The sequence below is a fragment of the Myodes glareolus genome, chromosome 15 (assembly GCF_982192425.1).
Source record: "Myodes glareolus chromosome 15, mMyoGla1.1, whole genome shotgun sequence".
In the NCBI taxonomy this organism is placed as follows: Eukaryota; Metazoa; Chordata; class Mammalia; order Rodentia; family Cricetidae; genus Myodes; species Myodes glareolus.
In genome coordinates this window covers 47,884,055-47,903,046 of record NC_142040.1, presented here as the reverse complement: position 1 = coordinate 47,903,046, position 18,992 = coordinate 47,884,055, and the positions used below count along the sequence as shown (strand labels likewise).

The 18,992-nt window shown below is 40.5% G+C and overlaps 1 protein-coding gene across 1 annotated transcript in view; it reads left to right on the top strand.

The window, feature by feature from the left end:
• Positions 1-6,215, top strand: part of C7 (complement C7) — a 56,703-nt gene extending 50,488 nt beyond the window's left edge. The window contains exons 16-18 of the mRNA XM_048428553.3: positions 872-965; positions 4,022-4,206; positions 5,759-6,215. Of these exons, the coding sequence (XP_048284510.3) occupies positions 872-965; positions 4,022-4,206; positions 5,759-5,940 (461 nt within the window). The 3' untranslated portion in view covers positions 5,941-6,215. The remainder of the gene's footprint in view (positions 1-871; positions 966-4,021; positions 4,207-5,758) is intronic.
• Positions 6,216-18,992: the final 12,777 nt, after the last annotated feature.

The following is an 18,992-nucleotide window of genomic DNA, read 5'->3' as shown; positions in this document are numbered from 1 at the left end:
TCTTATTTCCTAAAATTAAAATATAATTTCATCATTTCTCTGCTTCCTTTTCCTCATTCTAGCCATTTCCATACACCTCCTGGCTTTCTCTCAAATTCATGGCATTCTGTTTATTTAATTGCTGTCACACACACACACACACACACACACACACACACACACACACACCCCTAAATAACTGGAAACTAATTTTTCATATAATATATTCTGATCATGGTTTCTCTCCCTCCAACTCCTCCTGCGTCCTCCCCAGATCCTTACCCAAAATTCCATGCCCGTTTTCTTTCTTTCAAAAACAACAGGTCAACAGCAACAAACCCAAACAAACCAGAATTTAAAAAAAAACCACACAGATGTACACAAACTATACGCACACCATAAAAACACAAAACTGGAGACCATAATATACAAGTAAAAGACAAGTAATGCAAAAAATGCTCTAACAAACAATATGAGACGAAAAGTTTACAGAAATACCATCGAGTTCATTGTGTGTTGTCCTTCCCCTGCTGGGCACAGAGCCCACCCATAACTGTGCTTAATATACCCAGTGAGATGCTACTGGAGAAAACTAATTTTTCCTTTGCAAGCAGATGTCAATTAGAGTTGGCTGCTTGGTTAGGGACGAGAGGTGGCAGGTTTTTTTTTTTAATTTTTAAAATTGAAAATGCATGTTTTTCACGCAATATTTTTTTATGGTTTCCCTTTCCCCAACCTCATCCTCCCCACTACCTCACCCACCCAAATCCACATCTTATAACTATAGAAAATCCTTGCAACCGAGACTCCGACAGATCCTGATTCAGCAAGTTCTATTGTAAAGCAGTTGTCTTTTATTAAGGATCACATCTCTCTTCAATGTTTCTTTCAGACACCACCACCCTCCCACCAGCAGCTCCTGCATGCCAGCCCTGGGAGAAACTGCAGAACTCAAAGTGCGTCTGTAAAATGCCCTACGAGTGTGGGTAAGCCCTGTCTTTGCCGCTCGCTCTTCTGTTTGCTTTTATCCAGGGCAAACGGGGTAGCTTCGAACAGCTTATTGGATGAAGGTATAGCTTATGAATAGCTAAGGGTCTTAGCATTTTAATCTGTCCCATTGCTGCCGTTGCAGGTCATACATAGGGCGACAGCCATGGTGTTAAGCAAGATTCTAATCTGAAGGGGCAAGACACTGAAGGGCCACTTGAGCACTGCTTGTTCTATATATAAACTGAGGCAAAATGACGGTACTGTCACCTGATGATTTAGAGCCTTGGAGGATTAAGCTGAGATTCCCATTGAACGTAAAATTTGAAAAGCAATACCAATAGATAATAGAGCAGCTGCTTTTCTGATGCCGGAAGCTTCCTTTCTAGATCTGCCTTCTAGGAAGGCTACCAGTTTCTGGTCACTGCTTTTAGGAGGATTTGGGAAGTAGCTCCTGGAAGTCTGTGTCAGGAGCCTAGCAAGATACAGGTTGTACAATTTGGAGAGGACCAGGAGAGGTTTAGCAGCATGCCTACAAAAATGTGGGCAGAATAAAGCAAACGATAATCTCGTGTGTGTGTGTGTGTGTGTGTGTGTGTGTGTGTGTGTGTGTGTGTGTATCCATGCCCAGGCCTGAAAGAGGGAGAAAGACATTTAGGAAATGTGAAGACAGATACAGGTATGACAGGACTGCTGCTAAGGAGGAGCAGACTCCCTTTAGGGACTTGAGAGGCACCACAGGTCTAATCCAGAGTTATAAACACTTCCTTCTGTGGTTAAAACCGCTCCACCAAGGGCTCCACAAGGACAGAACCACTCACAGCTACAGGATAAGCATGGTCTGATATGACCCTTCCATGCCAGATTTCAAAGAAGATGAGCAGGAATGGAGAAGGGTCTGGGAGGACATAGGAGAAATTCAGTCTCTGGACCATTTTCATTTTTAAGATTAAGGACTAAAGTTGGTTCATCTTTAGGAATCAAAAGAACAACTTACTGAATATTTTGTAGTTTCTATGCTCCTCAAAACCCATATCCACTTCTTGAATTAATGGTAGATGATAGTGATAACCTATCATGACTTTTCATATGCAGAAAATTAGTGAGATTGTGATCAGCCCAGATGTTTTAATTCTAGTGTTCCAACTCTGTTATTGCTGTCTTATAGCTATTATTTATTTCAATCATTTTTTCTCTTTCTAACTCTTCCATCTCCCTCAGTTTATCCTCACTCTGTCATTCATAGCCATGGCATGATTTTTAGTATAATGCCACAGTATTGGATGCTAATATCAACATCGCATTGTAAGGTTTCTGCTTCTTAAACCACTCTAAGTAGCTATATTCAAATTTTAAATAAACAGAGAAAAAGATTTATGCATAATAAATTTTTTTCTGTATAATCCACTCTAGAGAAATTTAGCTCTAGGTCAAAGAGAAAAAGAAAATGAAGTATGTGAAAGTAAAATCTTCCTGGCAAATATATAAAACATTCATTGTTGTATAAGACTTTTCCCTGCAACAGTACTTTTCATATCCATCATTATTTAGAAATGGATTTTTTTTTGTGGGGAGAGTATAGGGTTCAGGGGGAGTTTGAGACAGGTCTTGTATATCCAGGCTAGCCTTGAACTCATTGTGTAGCTGAGACTGGCCTTGAACATCTCATCCTCCTGCTTCCTTCTCTCAAATTCTGAGACGAACTGTGCCACTCTGCCTAGTTTAGGGAATATTCCTTTTTAAAATGATGTTTCTAAATTGCTATCATACCACGTCTTAGTTAGGGTTTCTACTGATGTGAAGAGACACCATGACCACAGCAACTCTTAAAAAGGAAAAGCATTTATTTGGAGTGGTTTACATTTTTAGAAGTTCAGTCCATTATCATCATAGTGAGACATGGCGGCATGCAGGCAAACGTGGTGTTGAAGAAGGAGCTGAGAGTCCTACATCTTGACTTGCAGAAAGTGGTCTGTCTCACTGGGCATGACTTGAGCTTACATGAGACCTCAAAGTCTGCCTCCACAGTGACACACTTCCTCCAACAAAGCCATACCTACTCCAACATGGTCACATCCCCCGAGTAGTGCCATTCCTTTTGGGAGCCATTTTCTTTCAAATCACACAAACCATTTTAACAACAGAAACACACACACACACACACACACTAAGATGTTTAGTGGAAATATTTCTAAATCCTTTGTAAGCACAGTCATGTCTATTGGCAGGGGAAGGTTACCAAGTCACATCACAAGTGAGACAGTCAGAAGATAGCTTGCTGGGTTTGGCTCGCTTTCTTTCTGTCTTGTTAGCTCTGGGGATCAAACTCACATCATTAGATTTGGTGGCAAATGTCTTTATTCAACAATCTATATCACTGGCTACACAGATATTTTCTTTTTTAAAAAATCACATTGTAGGGGTTGGAGGGATGATTCAGTGGTTTAGAGCATTTGATACTCCTCCAGAGGATCTGAATTTGGTTCCCAGAACCCACATCAGGCAAAATTGTCTGTAATCTCAGCTCTAGGACATCTCAGCCCTCTGGCTTCCACAGGCTCTTGCACTCATGTGTGCACAGCTGTATGCACACAAATCTATATCTACTTAATTAAAACAGTACAAATAAACCTTGAAGACAGTATCGAGAAATAGTTCCATCTTCCCTTGTTTACTTAAGGACTCTAGTGAACAACGCACAATTATATCCTCAGAGGGCTGCTGAGCTTGGAAGTCAGTGGTTTCACATGATCTCTTGGGGGTGTTTGGTCTTTGCTGGTTTTCTGTTTCCTTTGGTATCAATCCATCTGCAGTTGCTGGCAGACCTCACCTTCTCATCCAATTTGTCGCGTCTGGTCTGTCCTAGATGAAGATAAACCAGTGCTAGGTATCTGGGCATATGAAAACTGTAAGCACACGAAGAGAAAACAAAGCTTTTGTTGTTGTGTTGGTTGCATTGTAGAGTTGTGAACATGAACTCTTACTTTTGTTTACCTTCCTCAGCTCTAAAGAAAACAAATCTTGCCAAATAACGTAATTAAAATGCTCTTTCTAGATCTTCCTTGGATGTATGTGCTCGAGACGCGAGAGGCAGAAGGGTATTGTCTCTGACTGTGTGCAAGATGCACGTTCTCCACTGTCAGGGAAAAAATTACACTCTCGTTGGCAAGGACAGCTGTACTCCTCCTGCGCCAGCTGAGAAAGCTTGTGGTGCATGTCCGCCATGGAGCAAATGTGATGGTGAGGACCCTTCCATGTTTGTGACTGTGTGAATGCCAAGGCAATGGTGCCAAGAGTTTTGAGCAATGTACTTTCCAATTTATCAGCAGATACCTCAAAATGTTAAATGTATTAGATTAGCTTGACAGTAAACTTCCTCTTTAGTTCCCTCCCTAGAGAGGGGGTTGGACGATGAGTGTCAGAGGGCAAAAATCCATTCCTGATCATCTAAGTGTCCCTCCAAGCCCCACTAATTCTCAGTCTATCTTCATTGTACGCATGCACACAGGCGAAACCCGTGCACATAAAATAAAAATGAAAAAGATTAAAGGAAAAAGAGGACTTACAGAAAAATACCTTCTAAATATTGGATCGTTATATTTTACACCCTTGCGAAGAAGTTTCCCTGGGCCGATTAGATGGCTCGTTGGGTAAAGGCGCTTGTGGCTAAGTCTGATATCCTGAGTTCTGTCCCTGGAATCCACATGAATGCACACACACACACACACACACACACACACACACTCGCACACACATACACACATACACACACATACACACACACATACATACAGTGGAACAAAGTAAGGTTGAAGATTTGAGCCAGGTGCTGCTCTGAGATTAAAGGAACCGCTTGTTGTAAGGGGTGTTTAAAAAGTGTTAGAGTGCCAAGCTGACCTTTCTTGAAATATCGGAATCCTGAAGAGACTAGACAAAGGAGCTGTTTTCTCAGATTGAGGTTCATTATCCTAAAACACAGCTAACCAGAGCTTCGCAATGATATTCAACACCACCCATGCTTTGGGGAATATGGCGAAGGGGGAAGGGCTAGGCTGCAGGAACCAAGCTTCTGTCCAGGGTTTCTGTCCTTGTAGACATGGAAACTGAACTATGAGATATATAGTGACATCTGTAAGCTTCCTGATTCTCTGTCCCGTGTACCACATGGGGACCTTTCCCTCAGTTCTTCATAAGTTGCAGTAGAATGACAATATTTGTAACTCCAACCACATCAGGCTTCTTGCTGCTTTACTGTTCTCTGGCTGACTCCTTATTCTCCCCCCCGGAGGACCCAGGTGATGGATTCCCACCAAGCTACCTCCCACATTTTCTCCTTGTTTCTGATTAGTTTTTATAGGACAAGTGCCCTTCTTAATGCCATACTTTCTCTCTCAAAGAACTTTTCCTTCTTTTCTTTCTAAGCTTTGATTTTTCCCTCCACTCTCAGCTGAAACCTTCTTATTCGGTCTGGGGAACAAAGAATTATCCTTGATTTCTGGCCCACAAGGATTGCTGCCCATATGAGGAAAGAGAGGAAGAACTCTTGACTTGGATAGACCTGCCTCAGATGTGTCCAGCCAGTAGAAAGCCTGGCACCAACTTCAAAGCCCATTTATACCAAGTGAAATAAAATAGCCCCATTTCCTGGTCTTTCTGCCCTTCCAGCAGATAGTTTATTGTCTCACTCAAAGCAGGGGCTCCCTAATCACCATGCCGTTAGTTTGTAGGTGATGTGCTTTGAGTCTGCCGCGTTCACAATGTGCCATTAAGTCTCTCCCACTTGTTCTTCCAGCTCAGAACAGCAAATGTGTCTGCAGGGAAGCTTCGGAGTGCCAGGAAGCAGGGTACAGCATCTGTGTGGATGTGAATGGCAAGGAGGAGACGATGTCTGAGTGTGAGGCAGGTGTCTTAAGATGCAGAGGGCAGAGCATCTCTGTAACAGCCATAAAGCCCTGTGCTGAAGAAGCCCAGTAGGACCCAGGGAGCCTTGGTCCTTTTCATCAGAGTCTAGTGGAAAATGGATGACAAGTTAAAACATCTGTACATGGCACTTAGATGACTTTCCCAGCATGAAGGCACCGTCTTTTCTCCTTTCCCTCCAGTATATATTCCTTCCTTCTGTGTCCAGACACCTGTGTAAACAATCTTTGTTTTCCCAATGGCATGAGCTACTTGTGAGTTCTTGGAAAAACATGTTGGTCTTTGACTTTTGTGTGTGTGTGTTTGCAAAATTAAAAGATGGGACTAGAGATGGTTTCATTCCTCATTCATCCTGTGATTCTGTTAAATATGAATGACCCAGTCCATGGCCCATGGATTGGTTAGGAAAACAGAAGGAACATAATTTCCTGATTAGCGAGGTTGACTTTCCTCAGTGAGATCAAACACACACACACACACACACACACACACACACACACACACACACACACAGAGAGAGAGAAAGATACAGATGCAATTATTTCCATCCTGAGGGGGAATGTCATGCTTTGTCCTACAAAGTCAGTCCCACTTGTGGGATCCTTATTCTTGTCAGAAGATTGAACCACTCAAATGTCAGAACAGAATTCATCACCCGGTGGTCACAGGGCACCGTCTGCTTTCTTGTTTGGGAACAAATATGATTCAGTCTCTTGGGAGGTTTTCTTCAGTATGTGTCAAATGCAAGTGCTGAAATCACTCTGTTATTCAAAGAAGCACCAGTTTCTGCTAGAGCTACGGACTGATGCGTATTTGAGAACAATCTTCTCTAATGTGGCTACTCCTCTAGACTTTTCCAGAAGAATACATCATTGACATTTGGTTTATTTCTTATTCATCTTTTATCAAAAATAAACAAAAAATGAGCTGTGGGGTGAAGTGTGTGGGCTGATGTAGAATTTAAAGAATGCACAAACACTATCTCTGTACATATTTCTTGAGACTGATAGATACATTTCATACAAACTTTAAGTTGCTGAGAGTTAGACAACTTAACCAAGATACTGTTATTTAGACTTTTTGAAGTGGATAGTGTTTGATATGATTGAGCCAAACTTAGCTTTTTATACTAGAATCTCCCTTGAGGGTTGCTGCAGATGTAATATATGGAAGATACACAGAGGTAGGTTTTACTTATTGAAAACAATGCATTTAATCCTGTTAAGCGCTCTGATTAGAGGGAGCTGTGGGTTTTGACTTCTACCCTGCACAAAGAAGAACTAGATAAGGAATGATGTAGGAGGAGCGATCTCAACACCCTCCAGTCTTTCCTTTATTTACTTTTCTAGTTTGGAGTTACATTTCAGCTACTTATGAGCACCTCCCTTGTGAAAATCCAAATTCTCAAATGCTTTAAAATTGGAAACCTATTGATGACACAACAGAAAATGTCCACGAGTGGAAAATTCTGCCTCTGATTGCATAGTGACAGGTCGCAATCAAAGTGTTAAACATGTCCTAAAAAATGACCTTCAGGTTATGTTAAATCTGTCTTTAGATTTGCATCCTAGTCTCCTAAATACCTCATCATGTACATGCAAATATTCTAAAATCCAAAAGTATCTGAAATCGTGAACTCTCCTGGTGAAACCTTTTGGAAGAGCACATTTAAAGGCTAAGGTGTTTGGGAAAGAAGTGTCAACAGCATTCCTGGAGGGGACACAAAGAACTGGTGAGTCGAGGGAAGGAGCAGTCAATAGGCATTTTGAGGGATTCGTGTGTGTGTGTGTGTGTGTGTGTGTGTGTGTGTGTCCCGCTCCAAACATTTTTATGCCTACTGACCTTTTCTCAATTCAGGCAGGGAAGCCACAATTACCTACAAAGAATCAGAATAGTTGTCATAGGTCTTCAAGAAGAAAGTTATTTTTGATAATGACTCATTGAAGATGTTTTGAAAATTTAAAAATAAGCTCTGTAAGCAGAAGTCTGCGAGGAAAGCGAGAAGGGACTGTTTATGTCATAAGTAAATAAAAGGCAAAGGGAATAAATCCTTCCTGTCTGTTTTTCTCTGTCTCAGACCAAGGGGGAATTACCTGATTGAGAGCAAGATGTTGCCTAAAAGGCTGAAAGCAGTGTTGAAATTAAGGTCCTTTGGATCTGCGGGGAGGAGGAAATGGGTACTTTACTCTTGTTGCACAAGGAGGGTGGCCCTTTGCCCGGCTAGCTTACACCTAAAATAACCACACAGAAATGGTATTAATTAAATCACCACCTGGCCCATGATCTCTAGCCGCTTATTGGCTAACTCTCACATCCTGATTTAACCCATTTCTATTAATTTGCATATCACCACGAAGTCGTGTCTTACCGGAAAAGATTAAGCATGTCTGATTCTGGTGGCTCCATGGTGGCTCTCTCACTCTGATTTCTTTCTCCCAGAATTCAGTTCTGTCTTTTCCACCTACCTAAGTCCCACCCTATCAACTAGGCCAAGGCAGTTTCTTTATTCATTATCCAATGAAAGCAACACACAAGCAGAAGGAACTCCTACACCATGCTCTCACTACTTTTAGAGAGCCACATAGGAAACAGATCTTCATCCACCATTTACATAGCTGTTCCAAGTTACTGACAGGCAGCCTTGGATTTGGGGATGACCTTCCAGGGATCTCATCCCATTCCTGTTAACCTATCAACAGAAGTGATGCTCATCAGTGCCCTGGGTTTTTACAACTCCATCTAAACCAATCCACATGTACCTTCTCCATCCCCCATCTCTCTAAGAACCTTGTCATTACCTCGAATCGGAGGAAAGAGCATGGATAGTCACATGGCATATGGTAGGGGTATAGAATGGTAAGTGAGCTTGTGTGATAGATGACTCTCACAACTCTGGATTGTCTAACAACTACTCAGATAACTTATTAAGGGCTCTTCTCACAGTCAGCTAGCTTATGGCTGATCTCAGCTCCATTTAAGATGTGAGCTTATCAAATCGTGGGAAGAATATGCTCAGAGTTGTAGGTACTGGACACTTTTTGATTTACCCAGTATTCCCTGAAATGGCTTTAGATGTGTCCGTACATCAATCATTACTTCTTTTCCATCAGGGCTAGATGTTTGGATCTTATTACTCATCATTCTGTATTTTTTTCTACTTCAACCCAATGTTTTTCTATTCACATATACCAGCCTTCTGTATTAGTCATCTTCACATTAGTGTAACAAAATATCTGAGGCAATCAAATTGTTAGAACAAGATTTATTATGATTATGGAGGTTACAGTCCCAAATTGACAGACTCCATGGATTTGAGCTTCAGGTGAAGGAGTCATGTCACAGAAGAAGCATGTGGGAGACAAAACGGCTTACTCCTGGAGCCAAGAATCAAAAGAAAAGAGGAAGAGAGCAACCTTATGTTTTTTTGAGGACCTATCTTCAGTGAACCTTCCACCAGGCTCCCATTACCAATAGCTCCACTTGGTGGAAACAGCCAAACCATTGCACCCGCCTTAGGAATCTACATTATTTGTGACAGCAGCGTCATAGCTATCAGATGGCATGATAAACTTGAAGGTGAGATAAAACACTGCAACCTCTGGATGAGTTCACTATTTATTTACTTTTGATATAGGAGTAGATAGACAAGAAAGAAAAAGGGGTGAAGAAGGTGAGAAAGGAAGGAAGGGAGGAGAGGAAAGAGAAAGAAAGAAAGGTTATGGGAAGAGGAAAGGAGGGAAGAAAAAGGGAAAGGGATGTTGCAAGGAGGCTGCTTGTTTGTCCTGGCCACCCAGATAGCTTAGACATAAAATAACCACACAGAAACTGTATTAATTAAAACACTGCTTGGTCCATCAGCTCTAGCTTCTTATTGTCTAACTTCTACATCTTTATTTAATCCATTTCTATCAATCTGTGTATCACCACGAGGTTGTGGTCTACCAGAAAATTTTCAGCACGTCTAGCTTCGACTGCGGATCCATGGCATCCTCCTGACTCTGCTTTCTTTCTCTCAGAATTCAGTTCCATCTTCTCCACCTGCCTAAGTTTTGCCCTATCAGGCCAAGGCAGTTTCTTTATTCATTAACCAATACAAGCAACACACAGAGGTGACTCCCACATCACCTCCCCTTTTCTGTTTAAATAAAAAGGAAGAATTTAACTTTAACATAATAAAATTACATATAGCAGGTATCAATCAAGAATTACAGTTACAATATTTCTATTTACTTTATCTTTTATCATAACTAAGGAAAACTTTAACTATAACTATCTATCCATTCTTCAACTCCATCAAAGACTCCATAATATTACCTAAGTAAGCAGAAAGTACATTGTAAGCAACTTACAAAACTCTAGAATTTACAGAGACATCTCGCTGCCTGGACAGTCACCCAAAGTTTTTCTGTACTGTTCGGACATCCATCTTCAGCCTACAGGCCCATAGTATCCAGCAGAATTTTCCATGAAGCAGGAAATTTCAAAGATAGTTCAGTCACTTTCTTCTATATCCTGCAAAATGTCTTGTAGACTCTTTCATGAAGCAGGAACCCTGAAGGATTATTTCACCTTTTGTCAAGTTCAGCAGTCATTTTACCATGGGTCCTGCATGTCCAGTGAAGCATTCCAGACAAGAGTTTCTTGCCCAAATGGCTAACTAACTCCATAAGGAGCCTCTTCAATGCTCATCATCCTTTTGAAGTAGCTTGGTGCTGCCAGGAGCAGATGTGTCTCACCATCATGAAAAGTCCTAAGTTATTAAAACATTTTAAATGCCATATTCTCAAGGTCTCTGAAAGATTTAATGAATATTTATCTAACTGAAATATATCTCTGTATATCTAGAAAATCTAACTAATGGCTACAAGCTTAACTATTAAAGATGATTCTCTATTAACCTATATTTCTTAATTATACGTTACATTTTTAAATGAGCTACACAATCACAATACCTTAATCAAGATAAGAAATACATATACATATAACAAAATTGACCTTAATTTTGTATCAATAAACCAAGATCTATATCAATGCAAATCTCTATAGCCTACCCCCCTTTTCATGGACAATACTTGGGAATATGGGCATAGTTTTGTCCATACTGCTTCCTGCTGTCTGGGGACACTGTTAATCAGGTCTTTTATGGTGTATCCTGTGTACTAGGTTCATCTCAGTCAACAGCTGGGTGAAATATTATCTTTGTGGGTGTTTACGGCAATTTTTCAGGAGGTCTTGGTCTATGAAACCATATTTGCCTGGAAACAACCCACAGGTTCGCATCTTCTGTGAAAACAAAAGCAAAACCTCTTTTCCAAAGCAACATATTCTTAGACTCAAATTTTGGAAACAAGATACCTTTAGAACATACATGCTGGTTTAGCTTAGCAGCCCAGACAATGAAATGTCTCTCTGTACTTAGCTCCTTCACAGTCAAAAAGTTCAAAAACACCCCCACAATAATACACATAATCCAGACTCTCTGTGAATTTTCCATCTTTATGTGGCTTACTTTTCTTTACTCCTTTTAATCTATGACTATCTGTACTCTGTCTCTTTAAAAACTTTTTCTTTTAATGATTTACTTCTTTTCCAACTCTCTATACTCTTTTTCTTCTCTCTCCCAAGCTTATGTACATTTATCTAACACTGTGACCCATTTAGAGTTCTTTTATGTCTGAATCTTCTTATTGGCTAGCTCCTACATCTTTAGAAGGAGGGGGGAGAGAGATGGATATAGATGTGTGTGTCTCTGTGTGTGTGTGTGTGTGTGTGTGTGTGTGTGTGAGAGAGAGAGAGAGAGAGAGAGAGAGAGAGAGAGAGAGACACACAGAGAGAAAGAATCATTTTAAGAACTGTATTATAAGAACTCTGCCACTAGGTTAGCCCTGTCACCTACCAGTCCATAGAGACTTTTCTTCATGTTAGGATGGTTAAAGGCATTTGATACTTCTATTGGAAACAGAATGGTCTGTATTTCTTTCAGAATACTAAGCCTGAAAGCAACTTCAGTAGGAAGCAATTTCTGTTAATACTGAGAAACCAGAGAGGTTTATGACTGCCTTTCAATTACCATAGTCTTTTGGGCAGTTTGCACATGGAGGAACACGTAAGCTGATGGCCTGATAGGAGTCCCTGCTGAGACAGCCACAGACCTGCAATTTGTCTTTTTATTTGTTCCTATCAAGCTCTGAACTCAAAATATCAGTTCCATTGAAATAGGTTTCTTTAGCCTAGGACCGAGGAGGCCAGCTAAAGAGCTTGCCATTGTTTCTGAGTGGGTGGGCTGGAGGTGAGAATGTGGACAGAGATGATGGAAGAGTCTATTTAAAGTAGAGCATAGTCCCCTGCTTTGCTCTGTCATCACTGTGATTTCCACGTTTCTTGGTGAGAGGACACTTGTGATTGAATTCCAGCGGACGGGCTGTAGTCACAGGACAGGCCATGATTACCAAGAAGGAGAATTGCCTGGGAAAATGTGCATAGTGTAACTAGCTGGCTCAGTAGACATGGAAGGAAAGGACATTCGTGCCATAGTGAAATAGAATTTTCCAATGGAAGAAAAATTTGGTCTGAGAGTCTCAAGAGAACGTGACTAATACAAAAGGCTAAGGATTACTATTGTTATAGCAAGTACAACCAAAGCCCATAGTGACAGTGTTTAATAGCTGCCACCACTGAACCCACCGGACAGAGCTGTGTGTCTCCTCTAAATGGAAGACACAAGAACAACTCCTGCCAGGAGTGATAGGAAAACATGCTCAGAACCACTAATGTGGCTTATAAGTTTATACGTTTATCAACTTGGACAGGATGGGAATGAGCCTTCCAGAACACCCAAAGTTCTCAGTGACTTAATGGATGTGGGATCCAGATCCATTAAAGCAACAGAAAAATACACCTTTGAGGAGATGTAGTTCTCCAGCCCCTCTAGCCTGGTTAAGGAGTTTCCAGGGCTGAGCACACTTAATGAGTGTATTCAATAAAATACTCACTTTGCAAAACCATCCCAGTTTTAATAGCTCGTTAGCAAAAGGCCTTGTGGACCTCATGTGAAATTGACTTTCCAGTTTCCCACTCTGTTTCATGATATTGCTGGCCCCTTAATGAGTAGAAGTGACTTCTGCCTATGGGACTGTTGTTTTGAAGCATAGGTGGAAGTATTTTTTCTTTTTTGTTATGGAAAGCAGGATTTCACTCCTAAGTTTCCTCTCATGTTTTTTTTCTTTTCATTTTTTTCTCCCCCCTCCTTTATTTTTGAGGCTGGCCATCAACTCACAGAGATCCACTTGCCTCTGCCTTCTAAGTGCCGGGATTAAAGGCATGCACCACTGCCCTTTCCATGGAAGCCAGACTGGCCTCCAACTGCCAATTTCTTCTACTTTGCCTTGCTTCCCGAGTACTTCTTCCTTTCTGCCTTGGAATATAAGTTGAGATTTCCTTTCATGTCTCTGAAGGTGGTGGCTGGTGAAGGATAAGAAAGAATTTCTTTCATAAATTGTAGTAGTTGAAGGAGGTTTGGAGAGGAAGAAATTTCTGAGGGTTAGACAACATTGACAAACTGAAGTCCCAGGGAAGCTGATCTTAGGATGATGATTTATCAGCAAATGACACTGCCTAACACCCCAGAGGCAACTAATGCTAAAAATTCCTTTTTAAATAGGAAATGATAATCTGGAAGTAAGCCTTCTTCCTTGTTTTCAGAGAAAAGAGAGATTTGGTCAGACCTTGCTGTGATAACAAAGCATCATGGACTAAGTGACTTAAATGAGAGCTGTTTAAAGATTTTTCAGTTTCTAAAGCCTTTTTACCCAGCCATGTATTTTACTTTTACATAAAATAAGCCTACCAATCAAACATTTGCTGACAATAAATCACTAAGACATTTACTTTAAAATAAATTTTAGGCATGCATACAGTTTTCCCTTTTGTTGAAGATGAAAGCAGAGGTATGGGAAGACAGCTTAGTTGGTAAAGTACTTGTGAAAGCCTATGGCCCTAAGCTTGATCCCCAAGACCCAGGTACAAAGTGTGGCACATTGATGTGCATTGTGATCCCAATGGAGGAGTGAGCACAGGGGTACTGGGAAGACAAAGACATAGATCCCTGAGGTTCATTGGTCAACAAGCCAAGTATGGTTGGTGAGTCCCAGGTCCCAGCGAGAGACCCTGCATCCAAAAAAGAAAGAGAAGACAGTCCCGAAGATCGCCACTCAAGGTTGACCTCTGGTCTCTACAAGTACACGAATATACAAGCACTCTCCCGACAAAGATAGAGATATATTTCCATACTAACATGATGGATGTGAATTTTTGTTTTTATATAGAGAACAAATATTGGCTAATTTCATACTGTAGGATATAGGGCATCTTCAACACTTTTCCAGGATAGTCACTGTTTTTATTTTGTAATAGTCAACCTGAGGATGTTGCCTCACTTAAATATGTAGTACAAAAGAGGAGAAGTACGTTTACCATTCCAAAACTGTTTGAAATTTTGACTTAATCTTGAAATCAAATGCATTAATGACCTTTTGAAAATAAAACAAGCCAGCAACAGAAACAGCAGTTTTAAAAATCAAATATTCTAACACAATTCAATCTGAAGCTATACTAATTTGATACTTGCTGCTGAATGAGTTAAAAAATAATGCAAGTCTTGTTTTATGTAATTAAACCATTATGTTTTTATAAGAGCAGAAACTATCTATGCATGATAAAAAGAACAAATCACACGAAATAAAGAGTCTTGAATCTGGACCAAGGTGTTCCCAGCAGCATTGCTGTCATGCTACACTTGTTATACAGAACTCAGAGTGGCCAGCAACACACTGGAGTCATTACAATTTTTATCTTGAATTGATTTTTGGTCCTTATGCATTTATTGTTGCCAAACTTTTTATCACTGTCACATCTATTTACTTAAGTCCAAATGGAGTTGTGACCACAGTTAAGATTCTATGGATTTGACAACCAACAATCATTCCTCACTGTCCAGAAGGCTAGCAAAATCAAGATGGAGAAGATCTGGTGCCTGTTGTAGACTACTTCCTACTTCACACATGGCTTTCTTCTTATGACATCCCTTCACGGAGAAAGAGACAGCTTGGTTTCCTATTTTGCACAAGCACGAATCTCATTACAAAAGTCCACTCTCATAACTTTGTCTAAATATAATAAATATTTCATTTCAGTAACCAGGTCTTAGCTGAATACTGGCTTCTACTGAATAGGACTGAAGGTGCCAAGGAGAGGGGCCATTTATTACTGTTCCCTCCCCCCACTAACCAATCTGTGTCTCTTTGTCTTCAGCAAACATCTAAATTGATTGACAGTGGTTCTGTATATTTTGGGGTTGAATAAGCCTTCATTTATTGCAGAAGTTTGGCCTTTAGTAGCCGTTTCCGTATTAGGTTACAGCTTCTCATTGACGTTAATTACAAGATGTGTTAATATCAAGAGACATCCTAAGAGAACTCTTATATACCAGACATATTCTTCTCAAACCACCCGGAGCTGTACCGCAATCATTTTGTTCTGGGTGATCAGAATCAATCACAATGTCCTACAGTGCAACATCTTTTCCAGACCTTTGCAATCTGATATACGACTGACATTCTCTGAGGTAGAATAGTGAAAGTGTTTTGCTGCTCTTTATAGATGAAGGGAAATTGCTTTGGATGGCCTTTACTAATAGGTCTGGAGAGAAAAGCTTTTGTTAGATCAACAGCTGCATGCTAGATGCCAGAGGGTTCATTAATTTGTCCAAATCACGGAATCACATCTGCTACAGCAGCTAGCTGCATTTGGAATAATCGCTTGGTTGAGCTGTTGATGCTCTACTGCCCTTCTCTAAGGTCTTGCTCTCTTCTGTTTGGGCAAAATAGACAAATCAATGGAGATACAGAGGTAATCAGAAACCCCAAATCTTTGAAGTCCTTAAAGCTTACATGAACTTCAGCAAGCCTTTCAGGAACACAGTCCTGCTTGGGGATTACTATTTTACTAGACGGAAACCATTCTCTTCCTTTCTGCTTGGACTTTCCCACCGTAATTGACTTGACTCTTCAACTCAGAGAAGGACTATGGAGCTTCTGTCAGTGGATGACTACATGTGCTATAGTACATGTTCTGGGCCAGCAAGATAATACAAGGCACATTAAGGCCCAACATACATGGACTTGTGTCAAAATTCCATTGATTGCTGGACCTTCACAACTGCCTGGACTTGAGGACGTAGTGGCGTTTTGGGTCTCCTGTACCTAGTGTCAGTGTACAACCAGTATGTAGTTGTCTTAGAAAGGGCCTCTTGTTTTCTTTCTGTAAAATGTTGTAACCCTGGTAAAAGGCTCAGGCAGATGAGAGGGATAGTTTTAACCTTCAGTAGTGCATTAGGGATCGAACCTCTCCTTTCTTAGTGATGCTGGGTGTGTAAAGCAAGCACAGCAATTAATAGGGGGCGGAATTCTGCATTTTATTTTTCAGGTTAGAGTTTTAGTCACTTGACCCAGAACTTTTCTGCTCATACAAGTGAAGTAAGTATCAGATCAGCATCTGATTGATTTCATTTCTAGTGACATTGGCCAACCAGAGACTAGATGTTGCTTTGACCCAGCATGCTGCCCAGCATGATAATCACACACACACTCTGAGTGCTGCTCTTGTCTGAATCTGCTGCCTTGGTGTCTGATAGTTTCTATTACATTCTGGCCTCTTAATTAAATAGCTTCTCTTCCTAGTGGTGGTTCTTCTCTGAAAAGAATAGTGATATGGCTCTTTTCAAGAACGCTGCAGCCTCCCAATGTGGGGGAATAGTTCTCTAATGACAAACCCACTCTAACATTCCAGTTTTTCTGACTTTGTTAAGAAAGACTTTGTTAAGTCAGGCATTTCCAACTCATTCATTGTGGTCCATATTTTAACCCATGCTTTGTCAACCGAATGAAATGTGGAACTTTTTCTTATTTCCTGAGTCTCAGCTCAGTAAACCATATCACAAGTTGGTCAGACAAGACCTTGCTCTGTCATCAGTACCCAAACTCTACACATAGTATCCATTTTCACACTCCTGTCTCTAAATGGCAATGCTCAAAGTGCTCCTTTGGAGTGTAATGTACTTCCTTTTGGACCATAATTCACCTTCACCTTTAAGATGGTGATTGGGTTTAAGACGGGGTATTGGGACTTGAATTTAGTCATACTTTTAGAAACATGTGAAGGTATGAAGGTGGGTTCTGAGGAGAATCAGCATGGTTTTATATAGCACTGCCTCAGGGAAGGGACTCTGGTTACTTGTATTGATGATGTGGCAAAATTCCTTTACAGAAACTAAAGAGAGCAAGGGCTATTTTGCCTTACAGATGAGGGTACAATCTTTTATAGTGGGGAAGTCAAGTGGTAGGAGCTTGAAGTAGTTGATCACATGGCACATGTGGTCAGGAAGAAGAGAGTGACAGATGGATGCTGCTTAGCTCTCTCTCTCCTCTTTGTATCCAGCCCAGCACTCAGCCCAGGAAGCGGTGCTGCCAACGTGCAGGGTGTGCCTGCCCATCTTGATTAACCTAAGCAGTACAATTCTTCCCAGGCATGCAGAGGCTAGTGTGTTCATACAACCCCTCACAGGCATGTGGAGACTAACGCATCTACACCTCACAGGCATGACTTTACACTCCTCATATAGACGACTCTGGATTCCTGTCAAGTGGACAATCAGCAGAAGCCGTCACAATATTTTTTCTATTTCTGGCATAATCCTCTGTCTTGGGAAGAAAGATGGCTGTTTATTTCTTCCAGGTCCTGGCACTTCAAGATGGGAAATATTGCTCTCTGAGAGATGTAATGGTAACTTTACTGCTTTTATAAAAGAAAAATTAATTTTTCTTTTCTAATTTCCCCTCTCTTGCCTTTTTTCTTTTATACATGCAAACTTTAAAATTGTGCAACCAATTCATGTAATGCATATATAAAGAATGTATATATATATATATAAATTCTGATACTGAATCCTTATATAATATCTAAATGAGACCAAACATATTTATCTCCTTAATATTTGTCATTTATTTTTGGTGAGACATTCAAAATCATCCTAGCTTCTGGGGATGAGGAGCACATTATCGTTGTGTGTAGTTATGCTCTACTGTGAAGTTGTTCACTTTTCTTGCTCCTATGTGGCTGTACATTTTCACCCATTGACCATTCATCTTTCATTCTTCCCTACTTTTTGCTCTTTCTTGATGCTAATAATGACTTTTCCTTTCTCAGTTTCTATGAGATTGTGTTTTAGGGTCTACACATGGGTGAGACCACGTGACACTTGTCTTTCTGTGCCTGGTCTGTTTCACTTACCATGACGACTACCCATTCCCTTTGTATTGTCACACACGACAGGATTTCATTCTTTTTTTTAATCAATTGGAAGGCTATTCTTTTGTATATACGCACCACATTATCATTATGTGTTCATCTGTTGATGAACATTTGTTTCCATTTTTTGTCTATTGTGCATAGTGCTGCATTAAACAAGTATCTCTTTACAATGTTGATTTCATTTCCGTTGAATGAAAGTCAGTAGTGGATTGCTAGTCTGCATGAGACTTGTATTTTTAGTCTGTTGAAGTGTCTCCATGCTATTTCTAAAATTTGCATTTTTATCCATGTGTACAAGAACTCCATTTTCTCACATCCATAGGCTTTTTTAAAAAAGAATAACCATTGTTCCTGAAGTAATAGCTCACTGTGATTTTGATGTGAATTTCCCCTTTGTTACCATTATCTCTTAATAAAACCTTTATGCTGTCCAGATGAGGCTTCACTGTAAGAAGTAACTGCTGTAATAAAGGGGCTTGTTTGTTTCCCAGCCACCCAGCAGCTCAGACTCGAAATAATCACACAGAAACCATATTATTTAAATCACTGCTTGGCCCATTAGCTCTTGATTCTTATTGGCTAACTTTAAATCTTAATTTAACCCATTTCTGTTAATTCGTGTAGCCATGTGGCTGTGGCTTACTGGCTAAAGTTCTGGTGTCTGTCTCTGGCAGGACTACATGGTTTCTCTCTGACTCCACCCTTCTTTCTTCCAGAATTCAGTTTAATTTTCCCTGTCT